The 24288-nt window shown below is 41.8% G+C and overlaps 1 protein-coding gene across 2 annotated transcripts in view; it reads right to left on the minus strand.

The window, feature by feature from the left end:
- The window catches only part of LOC137427978 (synaptotagmin-9-like), a 218062-nt gene that overhangs the window by 151454 nt on the left and 42320 nt on the right, over positions 1-24288 (minus strand). For both annotated transcript variants that reach the window (XM_068117857.2, XM_078776706.1), the window contains exon 3: positions 10392-10995. In XM_068117857.2, coding sequence (XP_067973958.2) covers positions 10392-10995 — 604 coding nt within the window. The remainder of the gene's footprint in view (positions 1-10391; positions 10996-24288) is intronic.

Genomic DNA, 24288 nt, shown 5'->3' on the forward strand with positions numbered 1-24288 from the left:
TTTCAAAAATATAACCAATGAAGACAACAATCATCATTTATATAATAATAGTACCTCCTGACTTTAATGGATGCGCATGTGCAGTCTGCACATGTGCAGGATTTCTTATCCAGTGTTGATCGGGAGGATCGCTCGTCATGCTCCATACATTTTGATTTATATCTCCGCCCAATCGCCGGTTCATTCTGGTTTTTGGTTTGCATTATCAGAAACAAATGTGTGTTGCAGATGCATCTTTGTTTCTTGCAGACTATGCGGTGTTGTCGAGTGAGACATGATCCATGGCTGATGCTCTCCATTAATTCATCTCCAATTCATTCAAATTCAAATTTGTGGTATCTAGTCTCATTGTACATTATATTGAATACACTGTATCACGTGTGCTGCGGATGATGGGATGATGTGATCATGCAGAGGGGGAGAACGGGATGTGGCTGGCTTGAGTTTGGATGGATTAAGCAATCGCTCCGCATGCTCTTTTGAGTTACGGCCTTTTGACTTGCTTCCTTCATACTTCGGAATACAACAGTTGGCGACGACGATGGGATCCTGGATAAACTGCCTACAATTCTGTGATGGAATCTGCTGCTTTCGCCACCACTGTTCCATTCTTCTCGATCCCGGGAAGGCCGTCCATGGCGTGGCCACAATGGCGTCGAATGTTCGAGACCTACATTATTGCCGCAGAGGCCTTCAAAGAGCAAGTGCAGATGGGAGACGAGCTATTCTACTACATTCACTTGATGCAGAAGGTCAGATAACTTTCTATACCTTGCCAGATGTTCAAGATGATAGTAATACATATGAAAATGCCATGACTGCCCTTGAACAACGTTTCCGCCCAGATGTCGTAGCAGAGAAGTATCGATTTAGACAGCAGGCACAGCTCCCCAGAGAGTCAGTCGATGACTACATTAGTGCATTGCGAGAACTGATAGTGACGTGTGAATTTGCTGCAATGAGTGACGACGTGATTCGGGGCTAATTGGTTGAAAAAACGAGAACTGCAGCCGGACAGGTGAACGACTTCTAATGGAAACCGTTATAACCTTTGAAACCTCGAGATAGTGAAATTGCTTATCATGTTGAAACTGCGATCAAAGAAGCCAAATCTATGGGTTGTGAATCGAAACCATCTCATTCGGTGGAACATGTACAGCTACAGCTTTGCTCTGGCGATCGCCCACAACGAACTCCTGCTAAATGTTCCCAACTTCGTTCCAGTGCACCTACCTGTGAACTTCGGTAAATCTACTGCTTCACGTAAATGCTACCATTGTGGATCTGCCTCCCACCTTGCCAATTCACCAGTGTGTCCAGCGACGGTCAACAAATGTACATCTTGCCACAAGGTTGGACATTTTGTTGCTGTGTGTCAACACTCACGTACTGTACAACAGGGTGATATCCAGACACCAGGTGAGGAAGAACGACATGAAGTTATCGTTGTCCACAGTACATGCCCAGTGAAGACGAAGGTGACTTGTGACATTCTCATAAATGACATTGCAATAAATGTGGTAGTTGATTCCGCTTGTGATGAATGAGGAACTGTTCACCAAACATTTCGTTTATGATGCTTTACAACCCATGCCAGGAATTATTTCATTCCTACACCGCTGATAATGTTCATGTACTCGGTTATTTTGAGTTGACTGTCAAATACCAAGATAGATGTGTTAAGGCTAAATGGTATGTTGTGAAAGGTTTGACACTGCTCGGTAAAGATCTGATTCAGGGTCTGGGTATCAATATTCATGGTAAAACACTTACATGTTTTGCTACTACCTCTGATGTACCTATAAGTAGTGGTATTACACAATAAACTTCCCGATCGCAAGTACATATTCAGTCTCCTGCTGCCTGTACACAAAACGAGATAAAGGCTGAATTCCCTGCTCTGTTCTCGGGTGACTTAGGGTTGATAAAAGGTACCCACATAAAATCAGGTTGAAACCTAATGCTGCCCCTGTCCAACAGAAGTTGCGTCCCCTTCTATTTGCTGTTGGAAAGGAGGTAGCGAAAGAGCTAAAGTGCCTTCAGGAACAGGATGTTATAGAGACTGCCGAAGCTTCGGAATGTATATCGCCAGTCGTAGTTACATGGAAAAAGGACAATACCATACAGGTTTGCATTGATCTTAGAAAGGTTAATGATTCAAAAGTAGTTGAGAAATACCTGATACCAAACATAGACAAACTATTCGGTGAACTATGAGGTACCACCGTTTTCTCTAAACTTGACGTAAAAGCCGCTTTTACCATCAACTTGAATTGACAGGAAAGTCGTGACTTGACTACATTTATCACTCATGAAGGTCTTTTTAGGTACAACTGTGTATGCTTTGGGTTAGCTTCCGCCCCTGCTTCCTTTCAGAGACTGATGACACTCAAGTACAAGTGAAACGGTACATTCAAAATGGTTGGCCGTCCCAGTCGAAAATGGTCAATGACACTGTGAAACTGCACTTCCCCATTTGTGACGAGTTGTCAATTCACAGTGATGTTATATTCCATAGTGAACGAGTTGTTATCCCCAATTCCTATACTACTCCACTGATTGACATTGGACATGCCGAACATCAAGGCATTGTTGGCACGAAACAACGATTGAGACAGTTGTATTGGTGGTCAAAAATGGACACCCAGTTTCCATGTGCTATTCAAAATAGTTATGTTTGTCAGATGATCAATAAGACTGCTATTTGCCGTATGCAACCAGTTCCACTTCCTTCTACCGCATGGAGTAAGTTAGGATTAGATATTGTCAGACCATTTGCTTCCCATGACAACAGATTTGCTGTCACTCGTATTCCCTACGATAGTAAATGGCCAGAAGGTACATTTACTCAGTCTACCACGACTGAAACTGTCATAGAGTTTCTCACCTTTGTTTTTAGTCGAAAAGGTTTTCCAGATGATATCATTACTGATCATGGACCACAATTTGATTCTCACGAGTTTTCTACCTTTCTTGCTGAAAGAGGTATTAAACATTCACATTCTGCGATCTACCATCCTGAAGGGAAATGGTGAGATTGAAAGACTTAACAAGGCGCTGAATGAGGTTGTGCAAACTGCTAAAATTACACACCGCCCTGTGGTTCCCTCTGTACACAATTTCTTACCTGTGTACAGGTGCACTCCCCATAGTTCTACTGGTAGTGAACCATCTGTATTGCTTCACCGACGTCACATGAAGACCAAGTTAGATATTGCTGGAACAACTAAGATCCCTGCTTTCTGCGGAGAGGAGATGGTGCAAAATAGAGTCCAGAAGAAACAAAAGTCTAGCAAAGCTTACGAAGATAAGCGTAGATGTGTGAAATGTACGGTATTTAAGCCAGGCGATGTTGTAAGAATAAGAAAATCCAGAGGTGAAAGCAAATTCTCACAGCCTGTTCGAATAAGTGTTCGAGTAGATTTGAATACTTATGCAACCGAAGATGGTAAAACATGAAATGTTCAGCGATTAGCTCGATTCAATGGAACTCCTTTTCCCAAACAGGAAGTCTGGTGTTGAATGGTGTGATTTTGAAAGCACGAATGCTCCACCAAGAAATGATGATCATGATCGACCTGTCAGAGTTCGGAGTGAGCTTGTATGGATGAGAGATTACGTACAATACTGATAGAATACGTACATGGCATACTGAGTTTAATACTTTCCCAATTAATGTGACTGTTTAAGATAGCCTACTGTGTCTCTGCAATTGCACGAGTAGTAGAGGTTAATTAAGCTCATTCTCATTGAACTGCTATGATATTGTAACTCTGAGTAGTAGCATATTTATTTTATAGGGCGAGGGGAATGTGGCGTCTTGTCTCATTGTACATTATATTGAATACACTGTATCACGTGTGCTGCGGATGACGGGATGATGTGATCACGCAGAGGGGGAGAATGGGATGTGGCTGGCTTGAGTTCGGATGGATTAAACAATCGCTCCGCATGCTCTTTGGAGTTATGGCGTTTGACTTGCTTCCTTCGTACTTCGGAATAAAACAAAATTCTCCTCAATTCATCATTACATATATAACTAGATGGTATTCATAGAATACTTACCCTGCGCAGTCAACTTGTTGCGAGCCAACTCTTCTGTTTTTGAACATTTTTTCTTTGATCCACTATGGCTGCCAGACCAAGTGAGCAATGACATAATAAATTTATATTTTCTAATATAATTGTTGCATAGATCACGGTCAATACATTTCAAACTGATCAGACTAAGCGTTGTCCCTGTCGAATAATGACATCATAATTATGGCACCAATGACGTCATCGTTAACAAAACCTATTCTCCATATGGGGTTCTTTATAATGAGCTATGTTTCAATTTTTTTCCATGCAGCGGTTTTGGAGATATAGAGGTGCAACATTTTTCGGTTTTTCCAAGATGGCACCTGTACCACATGACCTATGACGTCATGATTATCATTAAAATATTCTACAGGAGGAAGCGCTCCTATGGTGAAAATTTCGTGCTAATCAGACCAACAGTTGCTGAGAAAAATAATTCACAATGATTGGATAAGTGTTGTACTTGTGGAATTATGAAGTCATAACGAAGGCACTGATGACATCATCATTAAAATATCTTATTCCCCAAGGGGAGTACTTGACAATGAGCCATGTTTCAATTTTTACCATGGAGCGGTTTCGGAGATATAGAGGTGCAACTTTTTTCGATTTTTTCAAAGATGGCATCTGTACCACTTGATCTATGATGTGATAATTATCATTTAAAAAATTCTACAGGAGCCGCACATATTCTGAAAATTTTGTATCCCTCGAACTAACCGTTGCAGAGGAATTTTTGTTTTATTCATACTGATCAGATCAAGTGTTGTACTTGTCGAATTATGACGTCATAATTGAGGTACTGATGACATCACCATCAACATGTTGTTACGTTTGTGGGAATGTCGGTCATTTGGGAGGTGTGTTGTTTGGGGTGTGTTGCATAGGGGTGTCAGTTCGGTTTTGGTTCCCCAAATAGGACCTTTTCGTATTTATTTTTCCTTTTTCTTAAAGTTTACCCCATACCGACTCACTTTACGCCACCTAATTTTGACTCTTGGTGGTATTGCACAAAAACAGCTTTGGGGAAGGATTCAACCCTTTTTCTGCGAAGCAAAGAAAAGGGCAGAAAAAGGGAGAGGAAGAAGAAACGCGGCCGGCGTGGAGGCCTTGCTGATTCACTGTTTCCTGGACTTTGTGAAGCAGATTTAGAAGGATCTAGCAAAAGTAGTGTGCCTAAAGAAGTCGAAGTTCCTCGGAAACCAAAAACTGTTCCAGAAGCAAGAAAGTGGGGGAGAAGGATAGAGGGAAGAAGAAGAGCGGCTCTTGGCAGGGTGGTGAAAACGTGATCCTTGCTCGTGTAGGTTGATGAAAGGAGAGGGGGATTGCGGAACGTTGGTGAACCTTGGTTCCCGTCAAGCCCGCTCTGACGAACGTTGAGTAAGCTGCTCTTCAAACAGGCCTGAACCCCATTCCATCCCTATCCTCAAATCACATTTTATTTAAATTCCCTGCGATTATTATGTCATTACTTTGCTTACCTTCCCTTCCCTGGTTTAGATAGAGTGTTGTGTGCGGATGTTGTGTTGGCCTTTCATATCAGTTGTATGTGGCCTGTGTTAATTGTTTCAGTCTGTCATTATTAATTAATTAAGTCTGTCATACTTGTACACATATGATTTGATTATTGTATCGTTTTGCATTATTTGAAGTAAATTGATTGTATTTCATTTTGTTTGATTGACCTTTTTCGGATCGGGTTGCAAGCTCCCCTGAGCTGACAGTGTGGCAGTTTATACTCCTTGCACTAAACCAAAAGTTCAAGCTTCCAAAAACCACTCGGCCAGCTTGCGGGCCTCGGCCCGGCGGGTTGGGTATAGGACTTGGGGTCGCTGACATTAGTCACCCTATAACACACAGTCGGGAGTGACGTTTGGGACTCAGGTCCTCATCCTCGATGCCCGTAACAATATCTTATTCCCCATGGTGAGAGTACTTGACAATGAGCCATGTTTCAATTTTTTCCATTGAGCGGTTTGGGAGATATGGAGGTGTAACGTTTTTCCAGGATGGCGTCCGTGCCATTTGACTACGACGTCATAATTATGAATCAAAAAATTATACAGGCAGAGGTGCTTCTATGGTAAAATTTCGTGTCAATCGGACCAATGGTTGCCAAGAAAATTAATTTTAAAAATGCAGACACGGCACACGTATGGCACACATACGGCACACGTATGCGACCGAATGCCTAACCCCGCTTTTCGCTTCACGAGCGCAGGGTAATTACATGCTCAGTGGGGTCACCCAGATAGCTCAGGTGGCAAAACACTGGTATGGCTCACCACAGGGCCTGCTATTATTCTTCCCTCCCAGAGTCTGGGTGTGTAATTTTCCCATATATACCTGTTAGTTATTTACAATCCTGCTCATTAAATATAATTATATATGATTGACCTTCCAATGAAGGTTATCATTAAAAGTAGAAGGGATATTGTTCCAAAACTATAATTTAATGAAATATAATAAGTTGTGCATGAACTGATGTGAGACTCTTACATGTGCTTTTTATTTATATTCAACTATTATAGTAGGCATGTTATGGTAGACAAATGCATTTTTGAACCTGAACAATGACACCAAGTAGATTTGTTGCAGTCATGTTTTTAACATCACTTCCCTTAGTCTAACAAACCTCCTCCAACAGTGATACAAGATTGAATGTGAGAGGTTGCAATGTGAGAGGTATACATGGACCATTATCCTGGAGAAGCAATATTTATTGACTAAGTTGTCCATGAAATTTCCCTTTCATATTGTCATGCGGACGCTCTCAGTTAAGACAGAGTGTCCACGGATGGATTTGAGCTTACTTTGAGGCATTTCCAATTGATGGCGGATCATACATGAGAAGGGGGTTGGGGGAGAATTCCGACTTACCTTCACGGTCGCAGGCGTCTTCAGCCTGAAATCAATTAAGTCACACGAAAATGGAGTTTATGTCAAAAAAGTAAATGTGGCTTTATTGCCGGACTCCGAGAACAAAATAACCGTGCCGATAAATAACTAAACCCTATATCGGGATGTCCCTGCACAGATTTCAAATACACACAGATGCGGAAGATAAATAAATAAACCGTTGTGTGGTGAATGCGCATCTTATCTTTGTGGTTCAGCCAGGAACTGTCATGTTGTGCAGCTCCGTCGGCCAACGCGCTCCGGTTGGCGCGAAGTGCACGGTCCGTCTGCTGGCGCGAACACCGGCCCCGCGGCTCGGTCCATCCCACGCCACACAGCACTCGCACGCAGGCACCAGGAGAGGAAACCTGACGGCGCCCCAACACCTCTACAACGTCTGTCGCAGAGCAGCAGTGTTCGCCGACTGCAAGGGAAGTTTAGGGCAGGCAGGAGATCCACATGCACAAAGGGGTCCAAGCACAAGAAGGCAAGGGGGCAGAAGAAGGTCCAGACATGGAGGAAGCCAGAACGAGAGAGAAAATGCCGGCGAGCGAGTCGTGTTGTCACTCGCAGTGTGACGTCAGCACTCTCTCAACCAATGGCCGCGTCACCTCTGTCTCATGCCATCGGTCACTCACCAATCAGTTCTGCCACTTCCTTCCAGTGATGTCATCTGCCCATCAAACCCTTGGTGTCCATCAATCGTGAGGTGGGTGTGGCCTCAGCCTACCTGCTCGATGTTCCATCGCCATGGTGGCGTACTGCGCAGTCGCTTGGGGTTTGTTTCTTCCGGTCAGTTTTATCGTCAGTCATTGTAAGGGGGGGATTTAATTAATGTGTGCAGGGCCTAGCTAAGTGTCTATGGTGCGGTGCCAAAAGGGACAACGGGATAGCGACAGGGGGATGACATACAAGGGAATTTTATCCATAATCCCTCAACTAATTAGCATGCCCCGCCCCCTCGTAACAGGGACAAATATCCAACTTATCTGACATCCGGGCTACAGGTCCCTGACTTACTGTACATCGAGATGCTTCTTCTATCACGATCATCGGAGCACCTACCAATGCAGATCTACCTGGATCTAGATATTCCCCCCTACCCCAAATTCATAACAATATTATCCTTCAGTTTCTTGAATAATTTAAAAAAGAAAGATGTCGTGTGTAGCACGATACTTGCAAAATCCAAATACACAATATGTTTCTAGGTTTTGATTAGTGAAACAATTCAGGACCCCAATATGCAAATTCTATTCAAAACAAGCAGAGTACCTAGCCTCCAGGTGGGTGGAGATTGCTATTACTTGCTGAAAAATGTATAGTTTATGTTTTGCAAGAAGTCTATATATGTTTGTGTGATGTACGTCTGAAGAGGTCGAAAGGGTCAACAAGTCTAAAGGGTCTAACTAAGGTGTCTAAGGTCTAAGGTGGCCAAAATAACTAAAGGGTATTTTCCCCATAGTAGTTTGGGTTTAAAGTGGTCTAAGGAGTCTAAAGTGTCTAAAGTGGGTCTATAGGGCTGACAAGATGGCCCTAAAGGTACGCACACTCGCCTTTAAGCTATTTAGCCTGTGTTTGAATCCCGACCCATCGCTGGCACCATGGCGAAATTCCAAATTCTTGCTCTAACCAGCAGAAGTCATTGCATCAGCAGCACAATCACTCCTTCAGCCAATGATGCTATCCAGCAACCTTGTGCGGCATACAGACAAATAAGAAAAGGGTATATTGGGTCTAAAGGTTTAAAAGGTGTAAGGATCAAGGGATCTACGTGGTCCAAAGGGTCTAAGAGAGAGGGTCGATCGGGCCTAAAGTGTCTTAAAAGATCCAAAGGGCCTAAAATGGTTAAAATTGTCTAAAGGTTATGTCCCAACAGTAGTTACAAGTCTAAAGGTACCAAAGGGTCTTAGGAGTCTAAAGGGGTCTAAAATGTCCAAGGAGGGTCTAATGTGTCTAAAAGTCTAAAATGCCTAAGGGTCAAAGGGTTTAAGTGGTCTAAAGGGTGTAAAAGTCTTAAGAAGTCTGAGGGGTCTTTAAGGTCAAAAAGAATGTTAAGGAGTCTAAAACATTTAAAGGGGGTCTAAATGTATTTAATCTGGACTTCCTGTATTTAACAGATGCTTTTTCTTGCTCGTTTGGTCCTAGATGTTTACAATGATGGTGACGTGTAGAGGTTCACACCATCATCGTCGTGCAATCTTCATTTTTCACGAGCTTCTCCGTTTCGTAGTTTTATTGAAGAAAACTTCAACAAGTCCAACTGGTCATTAATCCATCCATTTTCCCATCCATATGCAGTACCTGTCTGGGAGTTGCCGCGATGCTTGGAGAGCAGTTGTATTGCTTATGGTATAGATCAGGAATATGGAATCCAGGGTATCCTCACCATAAACTCTCCTACCGTTCATTGAAAGATCCTGCGGAATCTTTAACATCCACAATTTAAATCCAACATATTGGCTCCAGATTAAGGTCCATCTGAGGGGCGACACACTTTGTGATGCAGCGCAGTGCCCGTTTATAGTTCATTTGAGAATAAAGCCCTGATTGAACAGCTCAGTGTGCACGCTCTGCACCATTTGGTCAAACACGTCAGCAATGTCCTTAGCAATTAATCCACAGAGATTAAAAATGATCTTTTCCATCTTGGTAATATTTTCATCTCCTGATGTAGATGAGAGAACACAAAGTGCAGAAATTATGTTTCACCAATTCCTTTGCTACTTTAAACCACCTCTTGGCTGCAGCATAAGTGGCATGCAAAGCTGCAATAAAAGCCGCATTAGTATGGATTTCCTGCATGGTAAAGCCACTCCTTTTTTTTTTTTTTTTTTTGTATACAACATTGAGGCTCATGTAAGAGCTAACATCAATCACAAAAAAAACAAACGGTCACGCAAAACATACATTGCGGGAGACAAGATGGGGAAAGAGAGGGAAGCACACAAGTATAACAGCAGAGAACAGGGACATCGGAAGATCTGTGGGAAGGAGAGGGCTTTGGGGCAGGAGGCATGGGAAGGAGGGGGGGATTTTATCATTGTCCAATATTTATTGTCCTTTATGTAAATGTAAATTTATTATTTAATAAATTGATTAATTTATAATTTAATTTTATTGTAAACGTATGTTTTATTTATTGTAAATGTTATTTTATTATTGTCCTTGTCCAATATTTTGTCTTGCAGGATTTATCAAATTTGTCCATTTATGACATTCTCTCTCAAATCCTTTCTCCCCAATTTTAAACAAATATCTGAAATAAAAAATAAATAAAAGATCAATTTTCTGCTGAAAAAAACTGCTCCCAAATATTGCAAACAGGTATATTTTCATGATATCAACAGGAAAAGGCACCACAGTTGTGCAAGTTGCGTATAAAATAGATGAGCATCAGAAGATACACTTACCGAGGTTGTCTCTTCCACATTGCGCCAGATGGAAGACTCGCGTGCCGTGTCTGCTATCTCCAATAGGTTGTCCACTACAATCTGTCCGATGATGTCATGGCGCGAGAAGCGATCAAAATCATAAATGCTGAAATGCAGCTTGCGTCGTTGCAGGTCGCTGTACGGCACCTCGAAGTGGAAAGTCTCATCAAAGACTGGGTTGAGAGTCTTACGGTGAACCTTGGTCTGGAACTTGCGCTTTCGATCGGGCAGCAGGTAAATTTTCACGTATGGGTCGGAGGTACCGCAAAGGTCTTTGGCAGGCAGGTCGACCGCCTTGTGGATCTTTATCACGAGCTGCTCCGTTTCGTAGTTGTAACGAAGAAGCACGTTCAGCTTTCCACAGTAAGCCTTCGCAGGTAGAGTACCGCCCACTGCCCCGGATCTCTCGACCGTTTGAATCTCGTCCGTGCCAGATCCTTGCGGCCGTTGCCTGTACAGTTCGGGTTTTATGCGCCCGATGTATGTGCTTTGCTCTTGTTTTCGCAACGATGTGTCACCCTCGGTCGCCATTTCAGCACCGGCAGAGTCCGCCTGTGGCAACGACTTGCGATACGAGCTGTGCCTGCAAGACAAGGGCAGTGCCAGGTGATCACAGAGACGTGTAAGTGCCGTCAAAAACCTTTCGAAAACCTTTGCATTATTCATGAAGCAATCAATCCCAGAAATGCATTTCCACCTTCTTTTTTTCTTTCTTTTTTGTCCCTTGAGAGAATAAACAAAATACAATTGCACACTTATTTATTCCCTCTCTCAACAAATGAAGGCGGATAAAGTCAAAAAAGCATTCCTGCCATGATCAATGGTCTACGCCTATGCAACTTCACTTTTTCACTTGTACTTTTGTGTACCTCTGGCAGACAACATAGCCAGGAAAATTCCTTGTCGATTCGTGTTGGTTACATATCAAACAGATTCCTGATGCTTTCAACATTGCTCTTTGCTTTCTCTGACAAGCAACCCGCATAAGGTTTGCAACACAGCTTTTCTCCCCTTTCAACCTCATAGTATTCAAAATGTCATCTTGCAGAGGACACAGTTGAGCTTGCTTTGAACAAACACATTTTCGAAAAAAACCGAAAAAAAAGGTCATATCAAAGAGCAGGTGGTTACATTTTTACCTCTGCCACCGAAGATGGTTGGAGGTTATTTTTTCACCCCTGTCTGTCTGTTGTACACCGCTCCTTTCCTATGCCATCTCCAGGCATTGCAAATCGTCATTGCTGGGCACCGAAGGGGGCTCGGCAGTGACGCACGCTGAAAGGGAGTACTCAGTTTTCACTCTGGTTGTTTGTTTTCTTGCTTTCTTTCTTGTTTGTTTGTTTGTTTGTTTCTTGGTTGTCCGGACGATATCTCAGCCATCCTTTGAGCTAGGAAGCTGAAATTTCGGCACAATAGTGAGCAAGTCCTTTGTCAAAAACTGTATTTTTTTTTTTGATTAATCAATAAATTGAGGAGTTATTTAATTATTAGCGATTAATTAAGTACTTATTTAATTAATCAAATTTCCTTTCTCTTCTGACCATTAACTCAGGCACCTTTTGAGTTAGGAAGCTGATATTTGGACATGCCAATGACCAGGTGATTTGGCTGCAAAGGATATTTTTGATTTATTAATTAATCAATTAATCGATTAATTATTTAATTATTCGATTAATGACAAAAAAAATTTATTTTTTTTAGTTACAGATTCTGATGAAATAGTGGTAGTTTATGTGTTCTCTGACCAAATTGATTAATAATTTAATTTTTTTATGATTATTATTTATTTATTTTCATTATTAATCATTTATTTATTTTCTTTCTCATTTGGCCAATATCTCAGGCACCTTTTGAGCTGGGAAGCTAATATTTGGACATGAGTGACCAAGTGATGTGGCTATCAAGGATATTTTTGATTTATTGATTAATCATTTCATCTATTAATTATTTATTGATTAATCGATTAATTATTTATTGAGTAATCAATTAATTATTTAATTTTTTATAAATGACTTATTTAATTAAATTTCTAAAAGATACATCTTCGGATGAAGCACTAGTGGTTTAGTTATGCGATTAGCCAATTGATTATGAAAATATTTTGTGATAATCTTTTATTGATTTTAATTATACAATTAATCAATCAATTAGTGTGCATCTCTCCCTCCCAATGCAGCCTCAATGAGCTGCACTGCGGTATTGCCGGGCGCCTGAGGCGCCCCGGAAATGCCGCGCTGCAGCATATTTAATTATTTGGCACGGGGCGGTGTACTTTGAATGTATTTGTACTTCTTTTTCTGTTTGATTGTCTGTGAACAAGTACCTTAAAAAGTTGTGGACGGATTCGGACGAAATTTGGCGGAGAACTCGGGTATGTGACAAGGACGAAATGATTAGATTTTGGTGAAGATCCAGATCCGGCAACTAGAATTTTTAAAGTGATTCCAGATAGGAATCCATTGATAGACCATTGGAAGATAGGGCTAAAACCGATACATAGCAGGATATCTCAAAAAGTTATGGACGGATTTCGACCAAACTTGGTGGACAGGTTGGGTTTCTGGCAAGTACTAAAAAAAAAAAACCCACCGTTTAGAGGCCATTTTTCCCCGCAAAGCGGGGGTTGGCCTTTTCGGGGACCGTGGTAGTTGTTGTTTTTTTGGTCCCCTTTTTGAAGCAATGTTTTACGGCCGGATGCCCTTCCTGACGCCAACCCTTTTTTTGCCGCCTTCAACGACAAACATGGAATTACCAGTGAACTGGTACTCAATTAGCCGACCTCGGAAGGATGACAGGCTGAGTCAACCCCCCTGGCATTAATTCGGCGATCGACCGAGATTCGAACCCAGGATCCTAGGATCCTAAGCCGGCACCCTAGCCGCTAGCAAGTACTAATCGATTCGATTCTGGTGAAGATCTGAATATGGATTCGGATACGAGAATTATTTAATATGTTAAGTGAATCTTCACCATTGAGAAATCGGGTGAATAGCAATATACAGTCACGTGAAAAAGTAAGTACACCCCATGTAAAGTTTTGACTTTTTCAACATATTTCAATATACAGCTATTTGATCTTCATTTCAACAATATTGAAAGATAACGGTGATATAATATCACAAATATCATGAAACATTTACATTTTGTAGTCCATTGTATAATTTAAATAAACATCAATGCAAATTTCGCATGTGGAAAAAGTAAGTTCACCCTTGGCTCTAATAGGTGGTATTGCCCCCCTTTGGCAGAAACAACCTCAAGTAGGTGTTTCTTAGAACTGTCTACCAGTCTCTGACATCGACTGGGAGAAATTTTTGCCCACTCCTCCATGCAAAATTATTTCAGCTGTGCGATGTTTGAGGGGTTTCTTGCATGCACAGCTCGTTTAAAATCCCCCCACAACATCCCGATGGAATTTAGATCCGGGCTTTGACTTGGCCATTCCAGAACCCTCCATTTCTTTCTTTTCAGCCATGTCTTGGTGGATTTACTGATATGTTTAGGGTCATTGTCATGTTGCAAGGTCCACCTTCGGTTGAGCTTCAACTTTCCGACAGATGGCCTCACATTATCCTCAAGCACCCTCTGGTGCAATGAAGAATTCATAGTGGATTCTATGATGGTAAGCTACCCAGGCCCTGATGCAGCAAAGCTGCCCCAAACCATAATATTTACACCACCATGCTTTACAGTTGGTAGCAGGTTCTTGTGGTCAAATGCAGTCTTTTAGTAAGGGAAACATATGAAAATCTGTTAACTAAATTGTTACCAAAAAATTTCTTCACCAATATGTTTGTAAAGGTGTGTAATAACATGTGTTAAAATGTTGAAGGTCAACTCCCGTGGGAAACCCAGAAAAAAAGCTGTTGAATTCGGGTACCGAAAAATTATTTTCGAGAATTTTTATTTTTTTAAATCGGCCCTTAAGTAACTTATGAGGGGTCAAATAAGGGTTTTTCATGATTCTGAGTTGATTGTTAACATTTATATTTCACCACAGACACTCCTTTGTGGAAAAATAATTTCTAAATATATCTCATTTTCTACTTTGCAGGACATGGAGTCTAGCAATATGGATGAAGACGTTACTCCACCTGTGCTCAATTGCTTCATCTGTGCACGCTCGGATACACCAGCTGAAAGGCTCATACAGGCAACTCCAAAGGGATACTCAACTTTACTGAAACAAGCAGAAACTGTCGAAAATGTTACTGTTGTGGAACGTATGAAGGAGGCTCAAAAGGAAAGGAAAACTGAGGTACCACCAGAAGTGTAAAAATGATCTGTACAACAACTTTGTTGCAACCACCAAGAAGTCAGCTCAAGCATCAAAGGCAGAGAAAGAGTCATCAAAGTTGAAGAGAAGACGCACTACTTGTGAGTTCAGTTCATCAACTGGCTGCAGTTCTAGAAGATCACAGTCAGTTGACCTCCTGTATAAGGATGTATGCATTCTTTGCAACCAACCAGCCCAGCTCTACAAAAATAATCCAGCACAAGCTAGAAAGAAATACAGAGTGCCAGATAATTTGACTGCAGATACACTGAAGGCAAGCTTGCTGAAGACAGCACGGAGTCGCGGGGATGACTGGGGCACTGAAGTCACTGGACGCCTGGAAGGGATCAACGACTTGGTAGCAGAAGAAACACCGTACCATTTGCGATGCAAACTTATGTTTGCGAGAGGTGACAGTTTGTCCAAGACTGATGAGGAAGGAAAAAGGAAGAGAGGACAGAGGAGTATTGATGAGGAGCGAGAGGCAGTTTTTATTGAATTCTGCGAATGGTTAGACTCAGAATTAGAGCATGGGGTAATGAACATGGACCAAGTCCATGAAAAGCTGCAGGAGTTTGATCAGTCACCAGAGAAGAGCCTTTCTTATTCAAAGCATTGGCTAAAAATAAAACTTCTAGAGAAATACGAAGACACCTTGTATTTCACAACACAGGAAAGAAGGGCAGATGTACTCTGTCTCAAAGATGGCACCGACAATATTCTGCGAGTGCATCATGCTAATCTTGACCATGGAGATGAGAAGACTCACATCATAAAGACGGCACTCAAGTTCATATCCAATGATATTGCCTTGATTGATTTAGGTCCAAAGTCATACCCCACCACACACAGTATGACTGACATCGATAGTCAGCTGACACTTGTTCCTGGAAGCCTTCAGATGTTCTTGAGACCGATTGTCAAGACAGACGAAAGAGTTGCCGTTTGGGGGCAGAATTTTATTAAGGCCTGTCGACCTCGGTCTGGAGTATTGCCACACCAAATGGGGCTTGCCATACAACTTGATCATAGATTTGGGTCAAAATGGATGCTCAACAAGTTCCACCGGCTGTGATACACTGAGTCTTACACGGAGACACAAAACTACAAATACTGCTTCCTTAATAGTAGGAGTGGAGATGATGTTCCAGATACTTCTGGCACTCTTGACACCATTGTGGAGGAAACCGATGAACAGATCAATGATGAGGTTGCGGTTGATGTTGCGCTTGAGGATCAATCAGTGATGACAGCCAAAGTGCCAGCCAGTGAAAGTGAATTGTCAAGTAATGATCAGGTGGTCTTTATGGAGGTTGGGGAAACAAACAATGCAGTCACTCAGTTTGTTGGAGACAATATAGATTTAAACATTGTCTCTATTCATGGAAACACTCCCTTTCACTCAATGGGTTGGATCGAAGTCACCTCTCCGGCACCACCTTTGCCAGATCCACAGACAACAGCAGCTTTCCCCCGGGTGAAGTTGAAGGCACTCGACAAAGCTAAGATCCTGAGAGGAACTGAAGTAAAGATTATTCCATTTACGAACAGGAAACAGATAGGAATGAACGCGATCATGTTTCTCCCCCTCGCTGAGCTTTCCTCCTCCCTGGCTCATGATCAGCCACTCCTCACTCCAGGTGACACACTCTGGGCAGCGGGGTGGGTGATCAAAGCCAACGATCCTGAGTTCCCACACTCCAACTGGAATGGCTGGATGAAGAGAATCCATGCTAATGATGCAAAGCAGAGCACACAGATAGAGTTCCTCCCAGTTATTGAAGGAGACCCTAATGACCTCAACACCATCTTCACCACTCTGAAAGAGTGCATACGGCGCGCTGGGGTCGCTATAGTGACCTTTGATCTTCCGATTTGGCTGAAGGCTGTGAATATAATAAAGCAGGCAAATCTACCCGTCATTCCAAGGTTGGGTGGTTTTCACCTGCTGAAGTCTTATCTTGGATCAATGGGTAACATCATGGAAGATTCTGGACTACTAGATGTGATCCAGTTGATCTATCCTGGAAGTACGACAGCCAACCACATCATGGATGGAGGATGTTTTGACAAGGCAATCCGTGTTCACCTCCTCATCGATGCAGCCATCTATCAACACATCATGAAACTTGCCTTCACTGAGGAGGAGCGTGGTGACATGAAGACCTTCATGGAGAAGGTGGCTGATGGGAAGATGGGAGCCAGACACTCAGACCCAGTAGTGCCAGTGTTTGAGCAAAGGTTTGAAGAAACCTTCAAACGACTCGCAAAAGGAGGAAGAACACCTGCACTCTGGGTGGAGTACCACCACATGGTAGATGTGATCAAGGTCTTTATCAGAACCGAGCGACTTGCAGACCACAATGGGCATCTGTCCTGCATTGTTACCAAGATGCTTCACATCTTTGCCGCTGCAGGCCATCATCAGTATGCCAAGGGCGCACGGCTGTACTGTCAACTCATGAAGGAACTAGAAACTTTGCCTGCTTACAAAGACACCTTAGAACGTCTCACTGCCCACGGGAACCACGTTGTCCGTTACTCAAGTCATGAGTGGTCCGGCACATGGTGTGACATTTGCATTGAGCAGACATTAATGACACAGAAGACCCAGAAGACCACGTTGTCCTTGACACAGAAGCCACCAAGGAAACAGTGATTCAGGCTGGTACTGCGATTTTCAAGTACATTTACCATGGACGAGATACTACATTGGGTGAAATTCGGTACAACATGTTCTCAAGGAAGGCAGCGGCAGGAGTGATCAAACCAGAGACTCTACCTCCAACAGAGGGTGCAGCTGCACAACATTCACTCCGTGCCTACCTGCAGACCCAGGACTGGATCCTTCTACAGAGCATGTCTCTGAACCCCAGTGACTATGGATGGACAATAGGTGTGCATGGGTATGAGCCAGTTCCAACACTGGACCCCACGGCTCCTGAGGAGCTATTGCAGTTCACGAGCTGTAATTGTCATGGAGATTGCAGCAACCGGCGATGCAGCTGCAAGAAGAATGGGGTCACGTGCATCTCGGCCTGTGGAGTCTGTAATGGCATTACATGCAGAAACTGCAGTCATGATGTTGTTGAGTCTGAAGAAGACATAGACAATGACTGTTGAAACTTCTGACATTGTGAATGAGAAATAACTCTTGAGTATTATATATGTATGTGAAATAAAAGCTACTTTGTGTGTAAATGTAAAAGTGAAAATATAAATGTTAACAATCAACTCAGAATCATGAAAAACCCTTATTTGACCCCTCATAAGTTACTTAAGGGCCGATTTATTTAAAAAAAAATTATCGAAAATAATTTTTCGGTACCCGAATTCAACAGCTTTTTTTCTGGGTTTCCCACGGGAGTTCAACTTCAACATTTTAACACATGTTATTACACACCTTTACAAACATATTGGTGAAGAAATTTTTTGGTAACAATTTAGTTAACAGATTTGTGAAATATCTCATAAAATGCCCTTACTATTTGGTTTTCGCCAAACATGTCTTCTGGTACTGTGGCCAAATAGCTCTACCTTTGACTCATCTGTCCAGAGCACATTGTTCCAGAAGTGCTGGTCTTTGCCTCGGTGTTCATTGGCAAAATTTAGTCTTGCCCTGATGTTCTTTCTGGACAGCAAAGGTTTCCTCCTGGCACACCTCCCACGTAGATCAAATTTGTGCAGCCTCTTTCTAATGGTAGACTCGTGCACTTTGACATCAACAGTGGCAAGAGCTACCTGTAGGTCCCGGGATGACATTCTGGGGTTCTTAGAGACTTCTTTCAGCATCTTGCGGTCTGCTCTCGGGCTGAACTTGCTGGGGCGGCCTGGCCTGAACAAGTTGGCAGTTGTTTGGAATCTTCTCCACTTGTAGATGATCTTCCGGACAGTCGAATGATTGATTTCAAATTGTTTGGAGATCTTTTTAAATCCCTTCCCAGACTCGTAGGCATCTATAACCTTTCTGAAGGCCTCAGAGAGCACTTTTGAACTAGGCATGGTGACGCCGCACACTTCAACAACAAAGAGCAAACCAAACTAAATGTCTGAGGTTTAAATAAAACAGGTTCCTCCAAGATCTTCTCTCACGATGTTCTAATCATTTGCACCTGAGCTGGTGCACCTGATTCTAATTTTATGTATTTGAAGTAGTGATAAATGTAGGGGTGTACTTACTTTTTCCACATGCGAAATTTGCATTTATGTTTATTTAAATTATACAATGGACTACAAAATGTAAATGTTTCATGATATTTGTTATATTATATCACCTTTATCGATCAATATTGTTGAAATGAAGATCAAATAGCTGTATGTTGAAATATGTTGAAAAAGCCAAAACTTTACATGGGGTGTACTTACTTTTTCACGTGACTGTATAACATGATATTTAAAAAAAGTTATGGACGAGTTATGATTAAACTTGATTCACGTCACGTCACGAGTCGATTAGATTTTGGTTCAAGTCTGAATCCAGATCCAGCCTATCAGTGGCATACAAAACGTAAACTGTTCAGGCTGGCGGAGGAATGTGCTCTACCGAGTTCCGTTCTAGTTACTCCCGCCAGGGAGTAATGCATTCACTCATGTGTGTGTGTGTGTGTGTGTGTGTGTGTGTGTGTGTGTGTGTGTGTGTGTTCGTGTGTGTGTTCGTGTGTGTGTTCGTGTGTGTGTTCGTGTTTGTGAACAAGATATCTGGAAAAGTTCTGAACGGATTTGGATGATAGTTGGTGGGATGATTGCCCTGATGCCACTGATGATGATAAGGAAGAATTGATTAGTTTTTGGTGAAGCTCAGGATATTATTCCCGATCCAGGAATTTTTTGAAGGATTTTTTTACCATTGGAAGATAGGGCTCATTTTTTTTAACATTATCTTCTATATATTCCATATTTCACATTGTGATATGAAAATAGTTTTCATATTTGTTGTAAATGTAGTTTAAACTCGTGGTTATGCGTAAGAGCGGTGTATTTTTTTTAGCAGCGTCGTCTTCAATGTTCATTTTTTTTTTCTAATAAAGACATATTCTGTCATTTTAAAACCACCAAGTGTGTATTAGGTTTCCCCGTTTCATAAAATGTATCGTTTGATACGTATAATGCTTTAAAACTGTTTTATTTATTTATTTATTTTTTACTCAGAAGAGATATCAACATTTATCTCAGCGAATGCCATTCGCGGTGTCAGTATTTGATGAACTTATAAAGGCTTAGTTCCAGATTTGTCAATGGCTGAGGTATATTAACAAACGAATAAAACAGATTTGGCAAAATTCCCAAACTTTTTTTTAAAAGATCGCATATATACCCAGGGTTGTGAGAGGCTGAAGAAGAAGAAACCTCGCATGGGCTTCCCAGACCAAATAAATAATTCTGGTTCTGGCTCTGCGACTTTCAGGTTTATTATTCCCGCCAGGGAGTAACGCATTCGATCGTGTGTGTGTGTGTGTGTGTGTGTGTTTGTGAACAAGGTATCTGGAAAAGTTCTGAACGGATTTGGATGAAAGTTGGTGGGATGATTGCCCTTGGGATAAGGAAGAATAATTGATTAGTTTTTGGTGAAGCTCAGGATATTATTCCGGATCCAGGAATTTTTTGGGGAATTTTTTTTGGGAAAGATTTGTTTCTGTTTTACTGCATTAAAGCTTTTATTCTTATTCTTAAATGATGTTTTTCTCCTCTAATTCCGAGATATATCAAAATAAATTCTCTGACAGTTAGGGCCTACTTTCTTTTTCATTTATTATTTTGGGGAGAGGGGATGTTAAACAAAACGTATTATTCCAACTAAACCAACGGCGGGAGTATGCGCTCCACTGAGTGGCGTTCTAGTTCCCAATATCTTGACTGCTTTATTATTGCATGCACTATATTTATATTGACAGTATATACTGTATGCATTATGTGGACATGTGGCATAGTGGATAGCATGCTCACCGAACAAGCAAGAAACCAAACTGTTGAAACCAAAGCTTTCAGAATCGTTGGAATCTCCCACGATGAAGCTAACTCCGAGGGCCTTTCACTTACTCACCGCAGGCAGGTTGGTGGTCTTTCTGTCTTCTACCGACTCCTCTCCGGCCTTGCTCCCCCTGCTTTGTCTGTGCTCTGTCCCCCAAATATTCCGACAGGTCGCACAAGATCTGCCAGCAACCCTCTTCTGGTGAAATTGCCAAAATCAAGACTCTCTGCTCACCTTCACTCTTTCATTCCTCTTTACTCCCTCCCCTGCAACAAACTCCCCCACTCTCTTCAATCCCTCTCCTCCCTCCATGTCTTTAAAACAGCTGTTCACCACCATCTCTTATCTTCCCTCATCCAAAACCTTGATCTCTTCTACCCCCTTTAATTCACCCCAGATCCTTTTTTTTTTTAAATCCCGACTTCTTTCTTTCCTGGAAGTCCTAGCAGTGTCCATGTGTTTTATACCTTTCCCACCCCCTTCCCCGCCTTCCCATGCGTCCTCCCCCCAAGCCCTCTCCCTCCCACAGATCTCCCGATGTCCCTGCTCTCTGCTGTTGTACTTGTGTGCTTCCCTCTCTCTCCCCCCCATCTTGTCTCCCGCTCCCTTTATTGTATGTTTTGGGTGTCCGTTTGTCCTTTTTGTGATTGATGTTAGCTCTTTCACGAGCCTCGATCTTGTATACAAAAAAAAAGAGAACCTTCATTCCATTCCTGCATGGGATGAAATTTTCACCACGTTTCCTCACTGCTAAACATTCACCGAGCATTATATCGACAATATATATTTTTTTACTGATGACTTTCAAACTCGAATATGTTAAATTTTAATGTCTGTGAAATGAACTTGAATGCGGTCTTTTATTCTGAGGAATGTGAAAATTTCATTTTTTTATCGTAAAAAAGTGATTGAGGTCACTCCAGTAGTGCGGTGATTAATCATGGGATACCTCTGTCATTACCAAGGCAACAGTGGATTCCATTGAAGGAAATATCAAGCTTGACATCATTTCCTCTAATCATATGGTCACAGTTTCTGTCTATTATCATTTCATAGATTAACTCACATTTATTCTGTAGCTTTAAACTACTTTCATCATGCTCCCAGTGATGGTGCATGCTCACACAAGAGTTCCCTTCCATCTTAGATGACTAGGTACAGATTTTACCACTGGTCACTCTCAGTGAAAAAAATTCAAAGTAAGATATTCTAAATGAATCCAAAGCAGTCCTTTGGTTCAACAAATGTTGCACTCTATGACTGCTTATTTATACACGAGAAAGAAGAATAAAAGGAATTCCAGACATTATCTCATGGTCAAATTATCCAATCATAATTCAGATAATGAAACGTCATAACCAATGAATGCAAGGAACATTACAGAAATATAAGTGCCACGATGCAATCAATATCTTTCCTTTGTATAATAACATTTTTTTAAATGTTCATGACTAGAAATATTCCTCAAGACAAGAGTTCATAGAAAATGTTTTCCCTCACAGTATTCAAGTATATACTTTAATCCAATTAAAATAATGATTTTAAAGATCGTTAAAAATTCTGGATGTTTCACGCTATTGAAGCAGTCTTATACATCATCTTTATACACCACCTTATTTAAAATGTCCAAGTACTGCAACACTGGAGCTTAATGGAAGCAATAAGAAGGCGATTTGTATTCTAAGGTGTTCAAGTATATAATTCAATTTAAATAAAAGAAAGATTACAAAAGTCGTATAAATAAAGAATTCTGAAAGTTTACCACCGTTTACTGCCGTTGGTGCAGTGGCTCTTACACCACCTTATCTAATACGTCACATTCATTATTCATGCAGGTTGTATGTGTCCTTTATGACATCCTAAAAACAGTAAGTTTCCTGTGTGGAATTTTTTTTGTTTGTTTGTTTGACTGCCAGGCAGGCAGACAGAATAAAAATATTATCTCACTCTTCTCCGCGCATGTGCAATTGGGACAAATTCAGAGACAAAGTACTGTTAAAAGGCAGGTTTGTTTTCCGATTCATGTTCAAAATATAACATTCGATTAAAATTAAGTTGTTCCTCAATCATAAACTGACGTTTGTAGATGCAGATACACAGAGGGACGGACGAACATGAGCCAATTGCTTAACCCGCTTTTCTCTTTGGGTATGTGGGGTTAAAAGGTTTATTTTATGGCAAGGACTCCCCTTTTGAAAATGGTGGAAATCATTTTTGGGGATAAAAAGAGTGCTGTTTGCAGCCAAATGCTGGTGTGACACCTGGGTTTACGCCTCCAAGATAGTTGAGAGTTGAATATTTTATCAAACTAAAATACACAATTTGGCGTCTGTCTGTCTGACCATGATACATTGGGTCGTTACTTATCAAATCACAACCGTACTTGCCACAGGGATTAAAGGTCACATAACAGAGCAATGTAATTTGCCCCCCTCCCATGGGGAAATCAATGTTAAGGTGTATAAATAGGCTATTGTGGCGTTTCATGGGGCGAAATCCTTATGACCTCATAACAAGGGCAACACCATGGTCATCAACTCTACTGTTCTTTACTTGTGGCCTTAAATCTTCATCTATCTATAATTCCAGTAATCTCTGTGTGTCTGTGTGTCTGTGTGTGTGTCTGTGTGTTTGTCTGTGACCGCTGTTTCTCGACAACCACGGGTCCGATATACTTGCAACTTGCCAGGTATATTGCTGGGGACCCGAGGATGTGCCTTTTCAAGGTTTCATATTAATCGGACAAGTAGTTACCGAGCTATGGCGATTTCTTTACCAAACTCCGCAAGCCGTTCGCTTTGGACCAAACCATTTCATGTAAATAGAGGGGGGGGATTGTCACCGTACTCGCAAGCCGTTCGCTTTGGACCAAACCATTTCATGTAAATAGAGGGGGGGGATTGTCACCGTACTCGCAAGCCGTTCGCTTTGGACCAAACCATTTCGCACATGGACCAAACCATTTCATGTAAATAGAGGGGGGGGATATAATTTTAGATATATATATAGTACGGGCATGCCCTATCTATAATTCCAGTAATCTCTGTGTGTGTGTGTGTGTGTGTGTGTGTGTGTGTGTGTTTGTCTGTGACCGCTGTTTCTCGACAACTACCGGTCCGATATACTTGAAACTTGCCAGGTATATTGCTGGGGACCCGAGGATGTGCCTTTTCAAGGTTTCATATTAATCGGACAAGTAGTTACCGAGCTATGGCGATTTCTTTACCAAACTCCGCAAGCCGTTCGCTTTGGACCAAACCATTTCATGTAAATAGAGGGGGGGGGGGGGGTTCTGTGGTCGTTGCGAATGGACCAAACCATTTCATGTAAATAGAGGGGGGGGGGTTCTGTGGTCGTTACTGCCACGTGGTTTCAAAGTTTTTTTTTGTTGTTGTTGTTTGCACGCATGCTTTTTTGCACGCACGTACGGGCACCCACGTACGGGCACGTCCTAGTCTATCTATAATGCCAGTAATCTCTGTGTGTCTGTCTGTGACCGCTGTTTCTCGACAACCACGGGTCCGATATACTTGAAACTTGCCAGGTATATTGCTGGGGACCCGAGGATGTGCCTTTTCAAGGTTTCATATTAATCGGACAAGTAGTTAGCGAGCTATGTCCAAAAAACGATT

Source organism: Myxine glutinosa, chromosome 1 (assembly GCF_964187855.1).
Source record: "Myxine glutinosa chromosome 1, kmMyxGlut1.1, whole genome shotgun sequence".
In the NCBI taxonomy this organism is placed as follows: Eukaryota; Metazoa; Chordata; class Myxini; order Myxiniformes; family Myxinidae; genus Myxine; species Myxine glutinosa.